Source organism: Amphibalanus amphitrite, unplaced genomic scaffold (assembly GCF_019059575.1).
Source record: "Amphibalanus amphitrite isolate SeventyFive unplaced genomic scaffold, NRLGWU_Aamphi_draft 001197F_arrow, whole genome shotgun sequence".
Lineage (NCBI taxonomy): Eukaryota > Metazoa > Arthropoda > Thecostraca > Balanomorpha > Balanidae > Amphibalanus > Amphibalanus amphitrite.
In genome coordinates, this window is record NW_024882691.1 from 181,112 (window position 1) to 195,000 (window position 13,889).

The 13,889-nt window shown below is 49.3% G+C and overlaps 1 protein-coding gene across 2 annotated transcripts in view; it reads left to right on the forward strand.

Annotated features, from left to right (window-relative positions):
* Positions 1-13,889, forward strand: part of LOC122371040 (synaptotagmin-1-like) — a 35,689-nt gene that overhangs the window by 13,077 nt on the left and 8,723 nt on the right. Inside the window, exons 1-3 of one of the 2 annotated variants that reach the window (XM_043347086.1) lie at positions 10,500-10,749; positions 12,314-13,018; positions 13,202-13,378. In XM_043347086.1, the coding sequence (XP_043203021.1) occupies positions 12,944-13,018; positions 13,202-13,378 (252 nt within the window). In that variant the 5' untranslated portion in view covers positions 10,500-10,749; positions 12,314-12,943. Of the gene's footprint in view, positions 1-10,499; positions 10,750-12,313; positions 13,019-13,201; positions 13,379-13,889 lie in introns of those variants that run through there. The other variant, XM_043347084.1, reaches the window with a different exon arrangement.

Sequence of the window (13,889 nt, forward strand, 5' to 3'; positions counted from 1 at the left end):
AATGCTGCAAAGACGTGGCGTCACTTTGTGGCTGCCGAGGATGACGGCCAGTGGAGTAGCGCCGATAATGTCATCGGAGACGCTGTCCACGTGGCTTGGAGGCGGCTGCACACACGCGACGTGGCCTCTATTGTGTGTGACGAGCTGCATGCCAAGGGAGTGGATGTGTCTGTAAGTGATGTGCAGCACGTTATCCAGAAAATGTCTGAGACGGACGAGGCACTGATCCTTGCTGACCACATATATCTCACCTCACGGCAGCACTGCTGTCTTCTGCGCAGTAAAATACAGCGTGGACGACGGCGCCCCACTGCCACCAAACCGTCCAAGCGGCCGGCCTCCACGTCTGCTGGTCGGGGCCGGCGTGGTAAGGGTCGCCGCATCTCGTGAGAAAGGACGCTACTCATCGGTCGTGGATTTGCCGTGTGGACCTGAGCAAACCGTTGCACGCTTACGCAACGTGTCACTGGGAACTCACTGAACTAGTGAGGGAGTGTTAGTGATGTTACTGTGAGCTGTTACTGTGAGTTGTTACTGTGTTACCGTGAGTGTTACTAGGTGTACTTATTCAATAGTGTGTGTTATTGGGTACGTTGGTCTAGAAAAGAGTGGTGTGAGTGAGTGAGAGTGGTGAAAGAGTGGTGCGCCATTGGCTCGGTGCTTTAGTGTTCGCACCTTGTCTACTACGCACTACGCCCGCGATCAGGAGTACACGGCACTGGCACAACCGGACTCCCCTGCCATCGACTGATCGCCCCACGCGCTCAGCCCCCGAGATGACCCAAGCTTGGACGATATCCAGTGGAACAGGGTGAGAGCAACTTATCCTCGTTGCCGATTTCGCTGTTTTGGCATCAAACTGACCACGACGATAACGATATTGAATACGTTTTCAGTTCTTACGCGTCGGAGTCGCCATAATGGCAAAACAGCGCGATCAACCTCTGGATGAGCTGTGGGGAGGACCCTCGTGCATTGCACGTACCTTTGGAGCTGCGCTATCCAAGGTTTAAATGGTCCGCAGCGCATCACGTTGCCACTCTCTTACCGCAGCGAGGCTGTCACGTAGCCCGCACGGGCACGGTGGGAGAGTAGGGGGATGCAGGCTGGTCGTACGTCCCGACTCAGTCATGATTGCTGTTGGGAGGAGCTGCGCCTTGCAAGCTTCCCAATATGTGCGCGCCCAACCCCGAGCCGGGCTGCCGTAGTGCAGTCGTGGGGTATGACTGCCGCGTGTGGGACCCCGATGCATGACGCAAATCGGTGATGAGGGCGATCGTGGCAAAGTAAAGCTTGCCACGGCCGCCAACATCACGGATGGTGCCGATTGGAACCGCACTATCGGGGTGTAAACGGTCGCAAGTGCGGGCCCCGTACACACGCTCTGCTCCGTTGAACGGATGGGGACAGTGTCCGGCAAGTCCTAAAGAGCACGTGTGAGTCACAAGGCGCAATGTAGGACGTGACTACGGCTGGGGCACTGCTAATAAAATGCTCCAATTTCGGGCCATTTCATTAGCCACCCTATATCATTTCCCACCCAACAGATGTATCCGTTACATCTCCTTAACGGGTTCTCGAGGCAGTTTGCTTTTAACGTAATTTTGCCACGGTTACATATGGCACTGTTTAGACTTAAATGTATATGCCTCTAGGGCGGGCAGCACGGTGCACGGATGAACCTTTGGTGTGCGACAATCCTTCTCCACAGCCCAAGGTATATCCCTGTTCCTCCATCCGCCTCCTCGTGGCGCTGCCTGGAGTGTTAGGCACTGCCTAGCATACCAAGGATGGAAAACTAGCACTTGCGTCGATTGCGCATAATAGACACAGGTAAACTGAATCTCCTTCTACACGGAACAACCAACAAGCATGAACAACTCCTGACACTGGCACAACAGGTCCAAAATTACATTACGTCAACTAAACGTTTTTGTGTGTGAAACGCAAAAGTGTGTTACGTAAAAATGAATGAAATGATCAAAATAAATGAGTAAATAAATAAATAAATATACAATAGGGAACCCCTGGCGCTGCTGCTGCCGGCTGCTGATCCATCTTTATTACCGAGCGGGTAAATGAACTCACACCTATAGGTAGACCGCCGCTCGTACCTGACAATACAATAACGAGTGTTTGTAGCATGCACCATGCGCACATGACCAATGTCTTCACCCAGCATGTATTGGACATACCAGGTGGTCGGTACCGATCAGGACGGCAGCCGGTGGGTACGGGAGGCCCCCTGCGGCCCACCCTGTCCTCGGTGCGTGTGGAGCCGGTCAGACCCGAGGCCAGTCCGGCCCGGCCCGGTCAGAGCGGCGAGCTCCAGTTTCAAGTCACTAACGAAGGACGCTACCAGCACACTTAAGGGTAAAAGCCAAAAGGGATCATTTTCATAACCGCACGTTGTTGTTTCATTAGACAGGTGAGTCCAGCTTGTCGCACTAGTGGTAACGTGGCGCACGTGCTATTGCACGTGCCGTGGCACGGGGTCAATTTTGGTGCTTAAATACACCAACAATGTGAAATGCAAGGAATGGGGGAAATGGCCGTCAGGCCGTCAGTTTTTATGATAGTGTCGATCTGAAAACTGGTATAGGCATAGAATGAAGGGGCTAAAAAACTGCTATCTCGGATTTTTTTGTAAAATAAAGAAATTAAAATTCTGGGGAAATTATATATTCGAAAGGTGACATTTCCCTAAATTTTCCCGTTTTTCGAGTTTAGCCGTCCACTGTTCAGGGACGGTGACACCGACCGGGGTCATTTTTTACATGCTGATGGCCACGTTGATGGGTCATCTCGTGGCGTGAACGGTGAAACTATCAGAGGTCCGGCACGTGCCACGTGGCCACGTATTTGAGTCGCGTACCTCCCAGATTATCGTGTGTTTGCCGATTTGTGGCCTTATAGCACGAAAACAGCACAAGCCAGGAATACTGAAATGGTGCAATCAGTGAGGATACAAGTCCTGCTTACACCACCGGCGGTCACGTGGCACACGTGCAAATTTGGGCACCTCCGTTGCGGATATATTTTATAGTGAAATATTCAAATGTACATAACTTTGTCAGTTTAAGTCCGATTAGACTAGAATTTGGTGGGTTGATGAATTGTTAAGCGACATGAACGAATGCGGCACGTTTGTTGCAGTGCGCCACGTTTGTCTCAAAGCGCCATTTTTGCCATAAAGTGCAGAATGTGCGTATCTTTGTCGAACATTGGACGATTAGGATGCGCTCTAATTAAGGGATGGCTGCTTAAACGGCAGATATGAATGCACCACATTTGCCGCAGGGCGTCATATTTGTCTTAATGCGTCAGTGTTTGCGTTTTGCCTACGGCGGGCGTTTTTGCGGCGGTGTTTGCGTTTTTTGTGTTTGCGTTTTTTTGTGTTTGCGTTTGGCGGCGGGCGGCCGTTTTTGCGTTTTTTTGCGGTGTTTTCGTTTGGCGGCGGGTGGCCGTTTTTTGCGGCGTTTTGCGGTTGGCGGCGGGCGGGCGTGCGTCACGGGCGTTTTTTGCGTTTTTTTGTGTTTGGCGGCGGGCGGGCGGGCGATACGAGTGTTTTGCGGTGTTTGCGTTTGGCGGCGGGCGGCCGTTTTAGCGGCGGTTTGCGGCAGGCGGCCGTTTTAGCGGCGGTTTGCGGCGGCCGGCCGTTTTTTGCGGCGTTTTGCGGTTTGTGGCGGGCGGCCGTTTTTTGCGGCATTTTGTAGTTTGCGGCGGGCGGCCGTTTTTTTTGCGACGTTTTGCGGTCGCCGGCGGCCGGGCGTTATTTGCGGTGTTGCGGTTTTAGGCGGGCGGCCGTGTTTTGCGGCGATTTGCCTTTGGCGGCGGGCGATTTTTTGTGGCGGTGGTATTTGCGTTTTTTGCGGTGTTTGCGTTTTGCGGCGGACGGGCGTTTTTGCGGCTTTTTTGCGTTTTGTTCTGCGGTTTTGTGCCTGCGGGCGATTGTTTTTTTTGCGGCTTTGTCGTTGGCGTTTTGAGCGTGCGTTTTGCGAGTTTTGCGGTTTTGCGTTTTGCGGCGGGCGGGCGGTTTTCCACAATTAAAGTCCCAACCTTCGGATCCGCAGTGCTGTTCGACAAGTGCTGCCCGGTCCTAGAGTGCAGTGCATGTCATTTCGTAGCACACCCATTCCGGTCTGCACGTGCAAGGCTCATCCTCTCGTTTGGCGGCGGCCGTTTTTGCTGCGTTTACAAAGGTGCTTGCTCAAACAACCTGCGGTCCCGCGATGCGGAGCCCAGCATCGCAGATGCTGGTAACCGCAGGTTGTTTGAAAAGACAAACACTATTCGTTAGAATTGTGTTTTTCTATTGAAAAACAACCGGAGCGGTCCTTCTCCGGGCTATGTTTAGCAAGTCTGGCCGCGAATTGGGGCAACTTGACCGGGGCCTAAACGTGCATTGCGATTTTCGTAAAAAGTTCAGTGTATGGGCTCCCGGAGGCGATCTACCTGATGGCACCGGTCGCTACTCGCTTAAAACCTCGTGGCACGTGGCACGTGCGATTCCATTTTTCCCATAGTAAGTCAATGGGGGTTTGGGACACTTTTTGCGCGATCGCGAATAGCGGAAAAAATCGCCGATCAAGGTATGGTTTGCTGCACACCATTTTATGGCCGACACGTTCAGGTACACGCCCATGTGCGCCGTCTACCCGTAAGAAGTCGATATTTTTTGTAGTACGACTTTGAAGTTCGAGTTTTTTTGCTCCCCATGTTAAGTCTATGGACGTTTTTGCAGAGACATTTTCATTCGTTCATTGTACAAAATTATATGATACGATTTTGTTTAAACTTCCAGGACTTGTTGAGAAAAGACCATAGAACATGTTGTTATGCTTCTTTAAGCTGTGCAAATTCGTTTGTTCTTTTTAAGCTCGTTTAAAAATGAAAAATTTTAACATGGAAAGTCAATGGGAGCGTCTTTGTTGCTTAATAACTTTTTACAGTTGAGATATATTTAAGTGAAAAGTTGATAGGTTATACAACTTTTGATGCCCTTTCCAATGATATATAGAACGTTATTGCACGTTGTGCCGTTTTTGAGGAATTTGGTAAAAAAGCACGACTTTACCGAGATTTGAGCTCAGACCTATATATGGTCTTGGCTCAGACAGTATACGAACAGGTGACAGGGATACCTCCCATAGAAGGATGCGATTTAATACTAAACATTAGCAGCCGTCCGCCTTGGGGACGTTTTTGTACGACTTATATCTCCGCAGCCACTGGACCAATACACTTGGGGTTTTTTGTGTGGGGTAGCGTATACCCTTCTTATAAGTATTTTACTATGGACGATGCATGCGGGTAACCCCTACTGCACGTGACACGTGTAATACGGAGAGGTGTCAGTTTTGTAATAAGTGCAATAACTCGGTAATTACTGGGCCGATCGCGCTGAAACTTGGCATGGAGGTAGTCACCTACCAGGCGATCCATTTTCATGTGCCACGGTAGGGGTGCCGCTGCACGTGCGCACGTGCAGGGTGACGCTACCAGATCTCGTGACCGGTCGGGCCGATTGAGTTCAAATTTGGTACACCGCTAGAGAGCGGTTAGTAGGGTGCCGTGCGCAAGTCAGTTAGTATGTATTTCCATGTGCCCCGGTTGGGGTGCAGCTGCACGTGCGCACGTGCAGGGTGACACTTTCTGATCTCGAGAACGGCCAGGCCGATTGAGCTCAAATTTGGTACACCGCTAGAGACCGGCGAATAGGGTGCCGTTTAAAAGTCAGATGGGACCATTTTGCACGTGCGCACGTGCAGTGTGTCGCTTTCAGATCTCGAAAACGGCCGGGTCGATTGCACTCAAATTTGGCACACCGCTAGAGACCGGTTAGCAGAGTGCAGTGCACGTCAGTTCGTAGCACACCCACTCCGATCTGCACGTGCAAGGCTCATCCTCTCGTTTGGCGGGTGGCGTTTTTGCGGCGTTACAGAGGTGCTTGCTCAAACAACCTGCGGTCCCGCGATGCGGAGCCCAGCATCGCAGATGCTGGTACCATGAATAACCGCAGGTTGTTTCTTCATTGACAAACACTATTCGTTAGAATTGTGTTTTTCTATTGAAAAACAACCGGGGCGGTCCTTCTCCGGGCTATGGTTTGCATACTTGGCCTGAGATTGGGGCAACTTGGGTGGGGCCTAAACGAATCGCTCAATTTCCGTAAAAAGTTCAGGGTATGGGCTGCCGGAGGCGATCTACCTGATGGCACCGGTCGCTACTCGCTCAGAATTCTTTTGCGCGTGGCACGTGCGATTCCATTTTCCCCATGTTAAGTCAACGGGGTTTTGGACACTTTTTTCGCGATCGCGAATTGCGGAAAAAATCGCGGATCAAGGTATGGTTTGCTGCACACCATTTTATGACCGACACGTTCAGGTACACGCCCGTGTGCGCCGTATACCCGTCAAAATTCGTTAACTTGAGTTGCACGAGTTTGAAGATGAACTTTTTTTGCTCCCCATGCTAAGTCAATGGACGTTTTTGCAGAGACATTTTCATTCGTTCATTGCACAAAATTATATGATACGATTTTGTTTAAACTTTCAGGACCTGTTGAGAAACGACCATAGAACATGTTGTTTTGCTTCGTTATGAAATATAATGGCCCATTTTGGGGTAATCGGCACGTGCATTTTCCCATAGAGTTAACATGGGAAAAATTTAAAATGCGATTTGCGAAAAATTTCGTCAATTATATTTGCTGATATTTTTAGGGTCGGATCTCGGGCTGGCACCACAACTGACGGTGGTAATTATTTAAAATATAATTGACAAAATTTCGGGTAATCGTCACAAACAGTTACCCCATGTTAAGCCTATGGCGAATTCGAAAAATTATTTTCAAATCGATTTTGCAAAAAATTTCCACGTTAGATTTTGAAAATGTTCCAATATGTTGTGCCCCGGGGTGTCGGCTACCACATGGTATGGGCCAGATATGGGGCGATTGAAAAGCACGTGCCACGTGCAAACGTGTTTGATGGGGGAACCTCGTGGAAAATCCGACATTGGCCTACTCGGGGTCCTATGGCGTGGAAACGACTTCAACTAGCGACACCAAATCAGTGCAGCCGGTGAGCAGATGAGTCCAGCTTGTCGCAATAGTGGTCACGTGTCGCACGTGCTATTGCACGTGCCGTGGCACGGGGTCAATTTTGGTGCTTAAATATACTAGCATTGTGAAATGCAAGGAGTGGGGGAAATAGCCGTCAGGCCGTCAGTTTTTATGATAGGGTCGATCTGAAAATGGGTTTAGGCACAGAATGAAGGGGGATACAAAACTGCTATCTCGGATTTTTTGTAAAATGAAAAATTTAAAATTCTGGGGAAATTATATATTCGGAAGGTGAAATTTCCCTAAATTTTCCCGTTTTTCGAGTTTAGCCGTCCACTGTTCAGAGACGGTGACACCGGCCGGGGTCATCTTTTACATGCTGATGGCCACGTCGATGGGTCATCACGTGGCGTAAACGGTGAAGCTATCAGAGGTCCGGCACGTGCCACGTGGCCACGTGTTTGAGTCGCGTACCTCCCAGATTATCGTGTGTTTGCCGATTTGTGGCCTTATAGCACGAAAACAGCACAAGCCAGGAACACTGAAATGGTGCAATCAGTGAGGGGACAAGTCCTGCTTACACCACCGGCGGTCACGTGGCACACGTGCAGATTTGGGCACCTCCGTTGCGGAGATATTTTATTGTGAAATATTCAAATGAACATAACTTTGTCAGTTTAAGTCCAATTGGGCTAGACTTTGGTGGGTTGATGAATTGTTAAGCGACATGAACGAATGCGGCACGTTTGTTGCAGTGCGCCACGTTTGTCTCAAAGCGCAATTTTGGCCACAAAGTGCAGAATGTGCGTTATTTTGTCGAAAATTGGACGATTAGGATGCGCTGTAATTAAGGGATGGCTGCTTAAACGGTAGATATGAATGCACCACATTTGCCGCAGGGCGCCATATTTGTCTTAGTGAGCCAGTGTTTGCGTTTTGCCTACGGCGGGCGTTTTTGCGGCGGTGTTTGCGTTTTTTCGGTGTTTGCGTTTGGCGGCGGGCGGCCGTTTTTGCGTTTTTTGCGGTGTTTTTGTTTGGCGGCGGGCGGCCGTTTTTTGCGGCGTTTTGCGGTTGGCGGTGGGCGGGCGTGCGTTGCGGGCGTTTTTTTGCGGCGGTGTTTGCGTTTTTTGCGTTTTTTTTTTGTGTTTGGCGCAGGGCGGGCGGGCGATGCGGGTGTTTTCCGGTGTTTGCGTTTGGCGGCGGGCGGCCGTTTTAGCGGTGGTTTGCGGCGGGCGGCCGTTTTTTGCGGCGTTTTGTAGTTTGCGGCGGGCGGCCGTTTTTTTGCGGGGTTTTGCGGTCGCCGGCGGCCGGGCGTTATTGGCGGTGTTGCGGTTTTAGGCGGGCGGCCGCGTTTCGCGGCGTTTTGCCTTTGGCGGCGGGCGATTTTTTGTGGCGGTGGTATTTGCGTTGTTTGCGGTGTTTGCGTTTTGCGGCGGAGGGCGTTTTTGCGGCTTTTTTTGCGTTTTTCTGCGGTTTTGTGCCTGCGGGCGATTGTTTTTTTGCGGCTTTTGCGTTGCGTTTTGAGCGTGCGTTTTGCGAGTTTTGCGGTTTTGCGTTTTGCGGCGGGCGGTACAGAGGTGCTTGCTCAAACAACCTGCGGTCCCGCGATGCGGAGCCCGGCATCGCAGATGCTGGTAATATATGGTGTTATGGAATATCCGAAGGTTGGGACTTTTCAATTAAGAACAATCACTATTTGAGCGTGCGTTTTGCGAGTTTTGCGGTTTTGCGTTTTGCGGCGGGCGGTACAGAGGTGCTTGCTCAAACAACCTGCGGTCCCGCGATGCGGAGCCCGGCATCGCAGATGCTGGTATCCACCGTCTTTGCTGTAGGGTGGGGACTTTTCCTTAGTTTCAAAATCAGAAGAAAAAAAGGACTTTGAAAAAAGTGATGTGTTAAGAAGGCACTGCACCACATGCATGCCTTTCTCAGCAATATGCATCACTTATTGGTTGCTTCACTTCACAGAAAAAGAAAACTGAAAATTGGTTTACAAATGGATGAGCAGCACACATTTTAACATTTTTCTAGCAATTTATATCAACTCACCACCCCATATCAACTCACCCCGGTTTACGGTTTGTCCGTAACCATTGATTCACCACTTTCTCTAAAAAAGAATTATCATGTTAATGTTTTAAAAAATGTGATGTTAAAATAACATCATATATGATTATTTATCCATATTTATTTACATATGTACATATTTTGTCAAAGGTGTAGACCATACGCCTGTTCTGGACGAGCGCTTTCAGAGAGAAAATCGTGGTCGTCTGCGGCATGAAAAAGGCACTGGCCTGACGACACTTATGGAACTCATCCTATCTCTCATGCTCAGAGACCATGCCTATCCTTTCAGCACAGTATCGATAAGGACACTAGCGCTACCGATTTATTTTTTTATTTACTTTGTTGGGTTAGGCCCTTTCGGTCTGACAAGACCATTTCAGAGCCGGAAATATGATAGGAATTAGGGGGAGACATTGGTCTGGGTAGACACCCTAGTGATTGGCTGGGGCTGAGCCCGTGCGAATAGACAGGCCGACCAGACCCCTCCCCCCCTCTCCCCAAGGTACTCCCTGCACCCGGCTACCGGGTGCGCTCCCTCAGGAGCAGCCCGCATGAGATAAAGGTGCCTGTCCAGCCCGGAGTGGGGTTTGAAGCGTGAAGAAGGATTTCAGTATCCTGAGGATGGAAACGACGGAACGGAGGGCGCTATTGACTCTCGAAGATGACAATGAACGGTGAGCCCCGTCTATTGAGTCCCTTGCAGCACGACGCCACCGCCACCTGTCGTGAATACACATCAACTGTAGTGGCAAGGACAGCTACAGATGTCCGCAGTCACGCCGGGTACGATCAGGAACGGGCACCTGGCCGACTGTACCGGGGAATGATCGGCTGTACCGGGGAATGGGAGGCTGATAACACTAAGCAAGTGAGCACTGGAAATTGACTACTGAACATGAAATGCTGCCAATAAGCATGCATGTACTGTGTAGAACACTGCACAGTTGTGCATAAACTGTCGGGTGCAGAAAGCGTAGGTAAGTGATATGTCCTCGTCGAAAGAGCCAATTTTAATCAGGTATACCATTGGTAATGTTTCACTCTCAGGAAAAATAGCACACTTTTTGCAAATACCTATCTAGCATAATAGCACGGACAAGACGCGGACTTACGATACATTCGCCGCTTTGCTAAAACTCTCAGTCTCAACAGAGCCAGAAAAAAAGACACTGTTAGGAAGTCCTCCCTCGGGCCCTCTACCTGAACAAAAAAAAAAAACATTTGCTTATTTCTTATTTCACTCTCCTCACTTCTCTTGCCAGCATCACGCAGTCCAACAACCGACCGATGGCGTCACTCTCTTATGACGTCATCACGATTGTCGTATGACGTCAGCGCGGCGCCGGAGGCAGTCGCCCGCCGACGGCGTTAGTGGCGTACCAGAGGGTGGGCGACTAGGTCCCACACTTTTCGTCGGTCTCGCACTGTGGCGTCGGGCTGCTGCGCGCGACAGGCAGGATACCTCGGGGACCAAGCTGTGTTTGAACAGTGACGTGATACGTTCTCGGGAAGATTTGTGACGGATATTTGTGTGGATAGCTGGCGGTGCACAATGTGAATGTGGCGTGCGTGAGGGAGATGATTGCCACGAAGAGCTGAATTCCTACGAATTTGTAAGTGCGACCACTTCTTTGCTTACTGTCCGTATCGAAAGGGTCGTAGTTTCCCACGTTACACAACGACAATGATATCGATGCGGGAATATCAAGCGATAAAAACCGAAGCCCCGGGTATTTCACAGTAGACGATGTTTATCAAGTCAGATGGTGACGGGCTTTGAGCTATCTTACAAATGCAGCAAACGTCATAGTACCTACCTTAATTTATCACTACCCCATGAATTTTAATTCAAAGTTTTACCGTACCGTAATAACCCGAGACAGGGTTTTAAACCCGCGCCATGCTCCAGTGAGAAAGTGTTTCGAATTCGCCTGTTAAGTTTTTTTTTCTTGATATCTTAAAGCGTGTTTGGTAAACATTTACAACTTTGATATTCAAAAAAGAAGTGGCTCGGGCGTGGTATGACCTGGATGGGGTGGGTGCAGAGTGACAGACTACAGAGGGTCAGCCACAGCTCGAACGGTCACCCCGGAGGGGTGAGATCATTGTTCATTTTGGAACGATCGGTTATCTGGTGGGTGTGACAGTGCAAGGGTGGCACCCACCCCGAACTGCACGTGAAATCCGCGACACAAGATAAAATGGTCTGGAGATTGGCTCTAAATAAATCCCGAGAAGAATATTAGTTGTTCCTTAAAACTGAAAAAGGCAACGAAGATACTGTAGCTCCATCCACCGATGGCCAATTTATGTTTTCAGAAGTGAGCCGATTGCTTATAGATCGCTGTCTAGTGCCTAACCACGGTGTTGAACATCGGTCTGGTATTTTGGAAAGGTCACTGATTGATGATGCCTCTGATAGACGTTCAACCAAACTGTACACCATGAAAATATGACACAGGCAACCAATTACTTGCAAAACTACCTATAATGACAGCCCAGCAAAGCTCTGGTGCGCACATGCGCACTGTGCATGTCCATGTCATTTTTAACATTGAGGTGTTTATATTTGCTGACGTTTCTACAGAATATTGCCCTTCGCCTGTCACTTTAATCCACTGCACAGCACAAGCAACTGACACAAGGAAACCAGCTCATCTTGTAGGATAGGGGCTTAAGATATGAGGTTTATGAGGGTTAAGGAAAGTCCCAGCTTCGGATTGTTCATCGACCATCTGCATGATTGCTAAAAATAGCACGACCTTTCTTATACCGTTGTCAGTTGTGAGCCGCACCGTTCCATGTTCTGAATATCCTTTTTTGTACTCCTAGACTCTAGTTTTGAGTGATAAGCATCTTTCAAAATTGATCCAATATGCCATCCATTTCCCTTTGTTCTCAAGTTTGAACACTTGAAAACGTTTTATTTTAACACGGTGATGATTAAAGTTGCAATAAGAATGAATAATGACCTTATGCTCATAACTAAGGAAATCAAAAACAAGATGTGAAAATTGGATTTGTTGTTGGCTTTCTTCAGTTATGAGCAAAACGCTGTATTTATCGTTATTACCCTTTGTTCTCCATCATTCTTCCTGTTTTGCAGTTGCATCACGTCCTAACGAACCGACAGGGGAGATGATTGATCGCCACCCGTACCCTCGCGTGATATTGCAGGTCTTTCCAAAGGTCACCCAGACAGCGGGGTGAACAAAGCAGGAGCGCTGTCGTGTCGGAATCGCGTCCACTTCAGGTGGTGCTTTCAGAAGAGCGCTGCTACTACACACCAGATATTTGTCGAAGACTTCATGACAGACACCGCTGATCCTAAGGGCCAGAAAGTTGATGAAAGTCAGGTTTAGTGGTGTCAACAAGCGTAAACAAGCCTTGTTAAACCTTCGGGGGCTTCCGGCTTAGAGCTCAGTGGAATAGTGTTACGGAGAGCAAGACATCAACTGATTTGCAGATTTCATCGTGAAAGTGACTCTGAGACCTGACATCACAAGAAAGATCCTGCGCTCCGCCGGGAAACCATCGACGAGCAGTGGTGACCTCAAGTGGTTCTAGCCGGACCTGGGAGACATTAATGCTGTGAGATCGGCCAGGATAACTAGAAACTAAGCATCTACAGCACCTCCAACAGCCAGTGACCATTTCTAGCCGAAAAGTCGGAACGATTTCCGAGAAGAACCGAAAAGTCTAGCGATCTCAGTATGCATCAGTAAACGGTCTCCGGTGTCCTTGGCATCTTGTGCTACTTCTACGCCGACCTAGAACTGTATCGCGACAACAGGAACCATCTGCACAATGACTGCTGACGTCAGCACCAGAACTGATGACGTCACGGTCGAGGCCGCGCCCGACAGCCAATCAGATGCACAGGTGGGTCACGTCATAGGTCCATCAATCGTTTGTGGCATTGTAAGGGGCCCACTGACATATTTCATCAATAGCAGAAATGATAAGTTTCTTCTTCTCTCACCTCTCACCCTCTCTCTCTCTCTCTCTCTCTCTCTCTCTCTCTCTCTCTCTCTCTCTCTCTCTCTCTCTCTCTCTCTCCCCCAGATTGCGTTGCTGGTTATCCTGCCCACAGTGGCCGTGGCGGCTGGCTGCTGCCTGCTGCTGGCCCTCTTTCTGTGGCTCAGACGTCGCAGCAGGTCCAGCTCTAAAGAACGGCAGCCGCTGAAGCAGCAGCTGGCAGCTGTCAGACCCGACCATCCCGTGGCGTTTGTGCTGCCGACGGTGAGTAGACAGTAGAACTAGACACGATAGGGATGGAAAGGTGTGTGTGAGGAGGGAAGGATGGAAAAGGATGGATGGACGATGATCTCGGATATGCAGCGGGACAAATGAGGACGAGTGATCAAATAATGGCCGCAACTTTTACAGAATAACTTTACAAGATTAGTTCTCTTTCATTATTTTTAATTGACGTGGATTCATTCAAGCTTAAGCTTTATCTGATATCTATGTTTCAGCATGCTTCAATATCTCAATTTTACAAGCATCATAAACGTCGGGTACCGGTGTCCTAGTTGCTGTCACTTTCTACGCATGAAGCCATCCATCGGTAGTGGCTTCTTATCGTGCATTTTCTCTTGAATAGGCAGAACAGAGCTCGGCAAATCTGGGCAAAACGGGCATAAACAGAACGATAATTGAAAAAACGTCCCCGTGTGACCTCTGACCTATAAATTACCGGCGCCAGGTGTGTAGTTTGGCAAAACAACAGAGCTGTTTGTCGCTGTTCGGA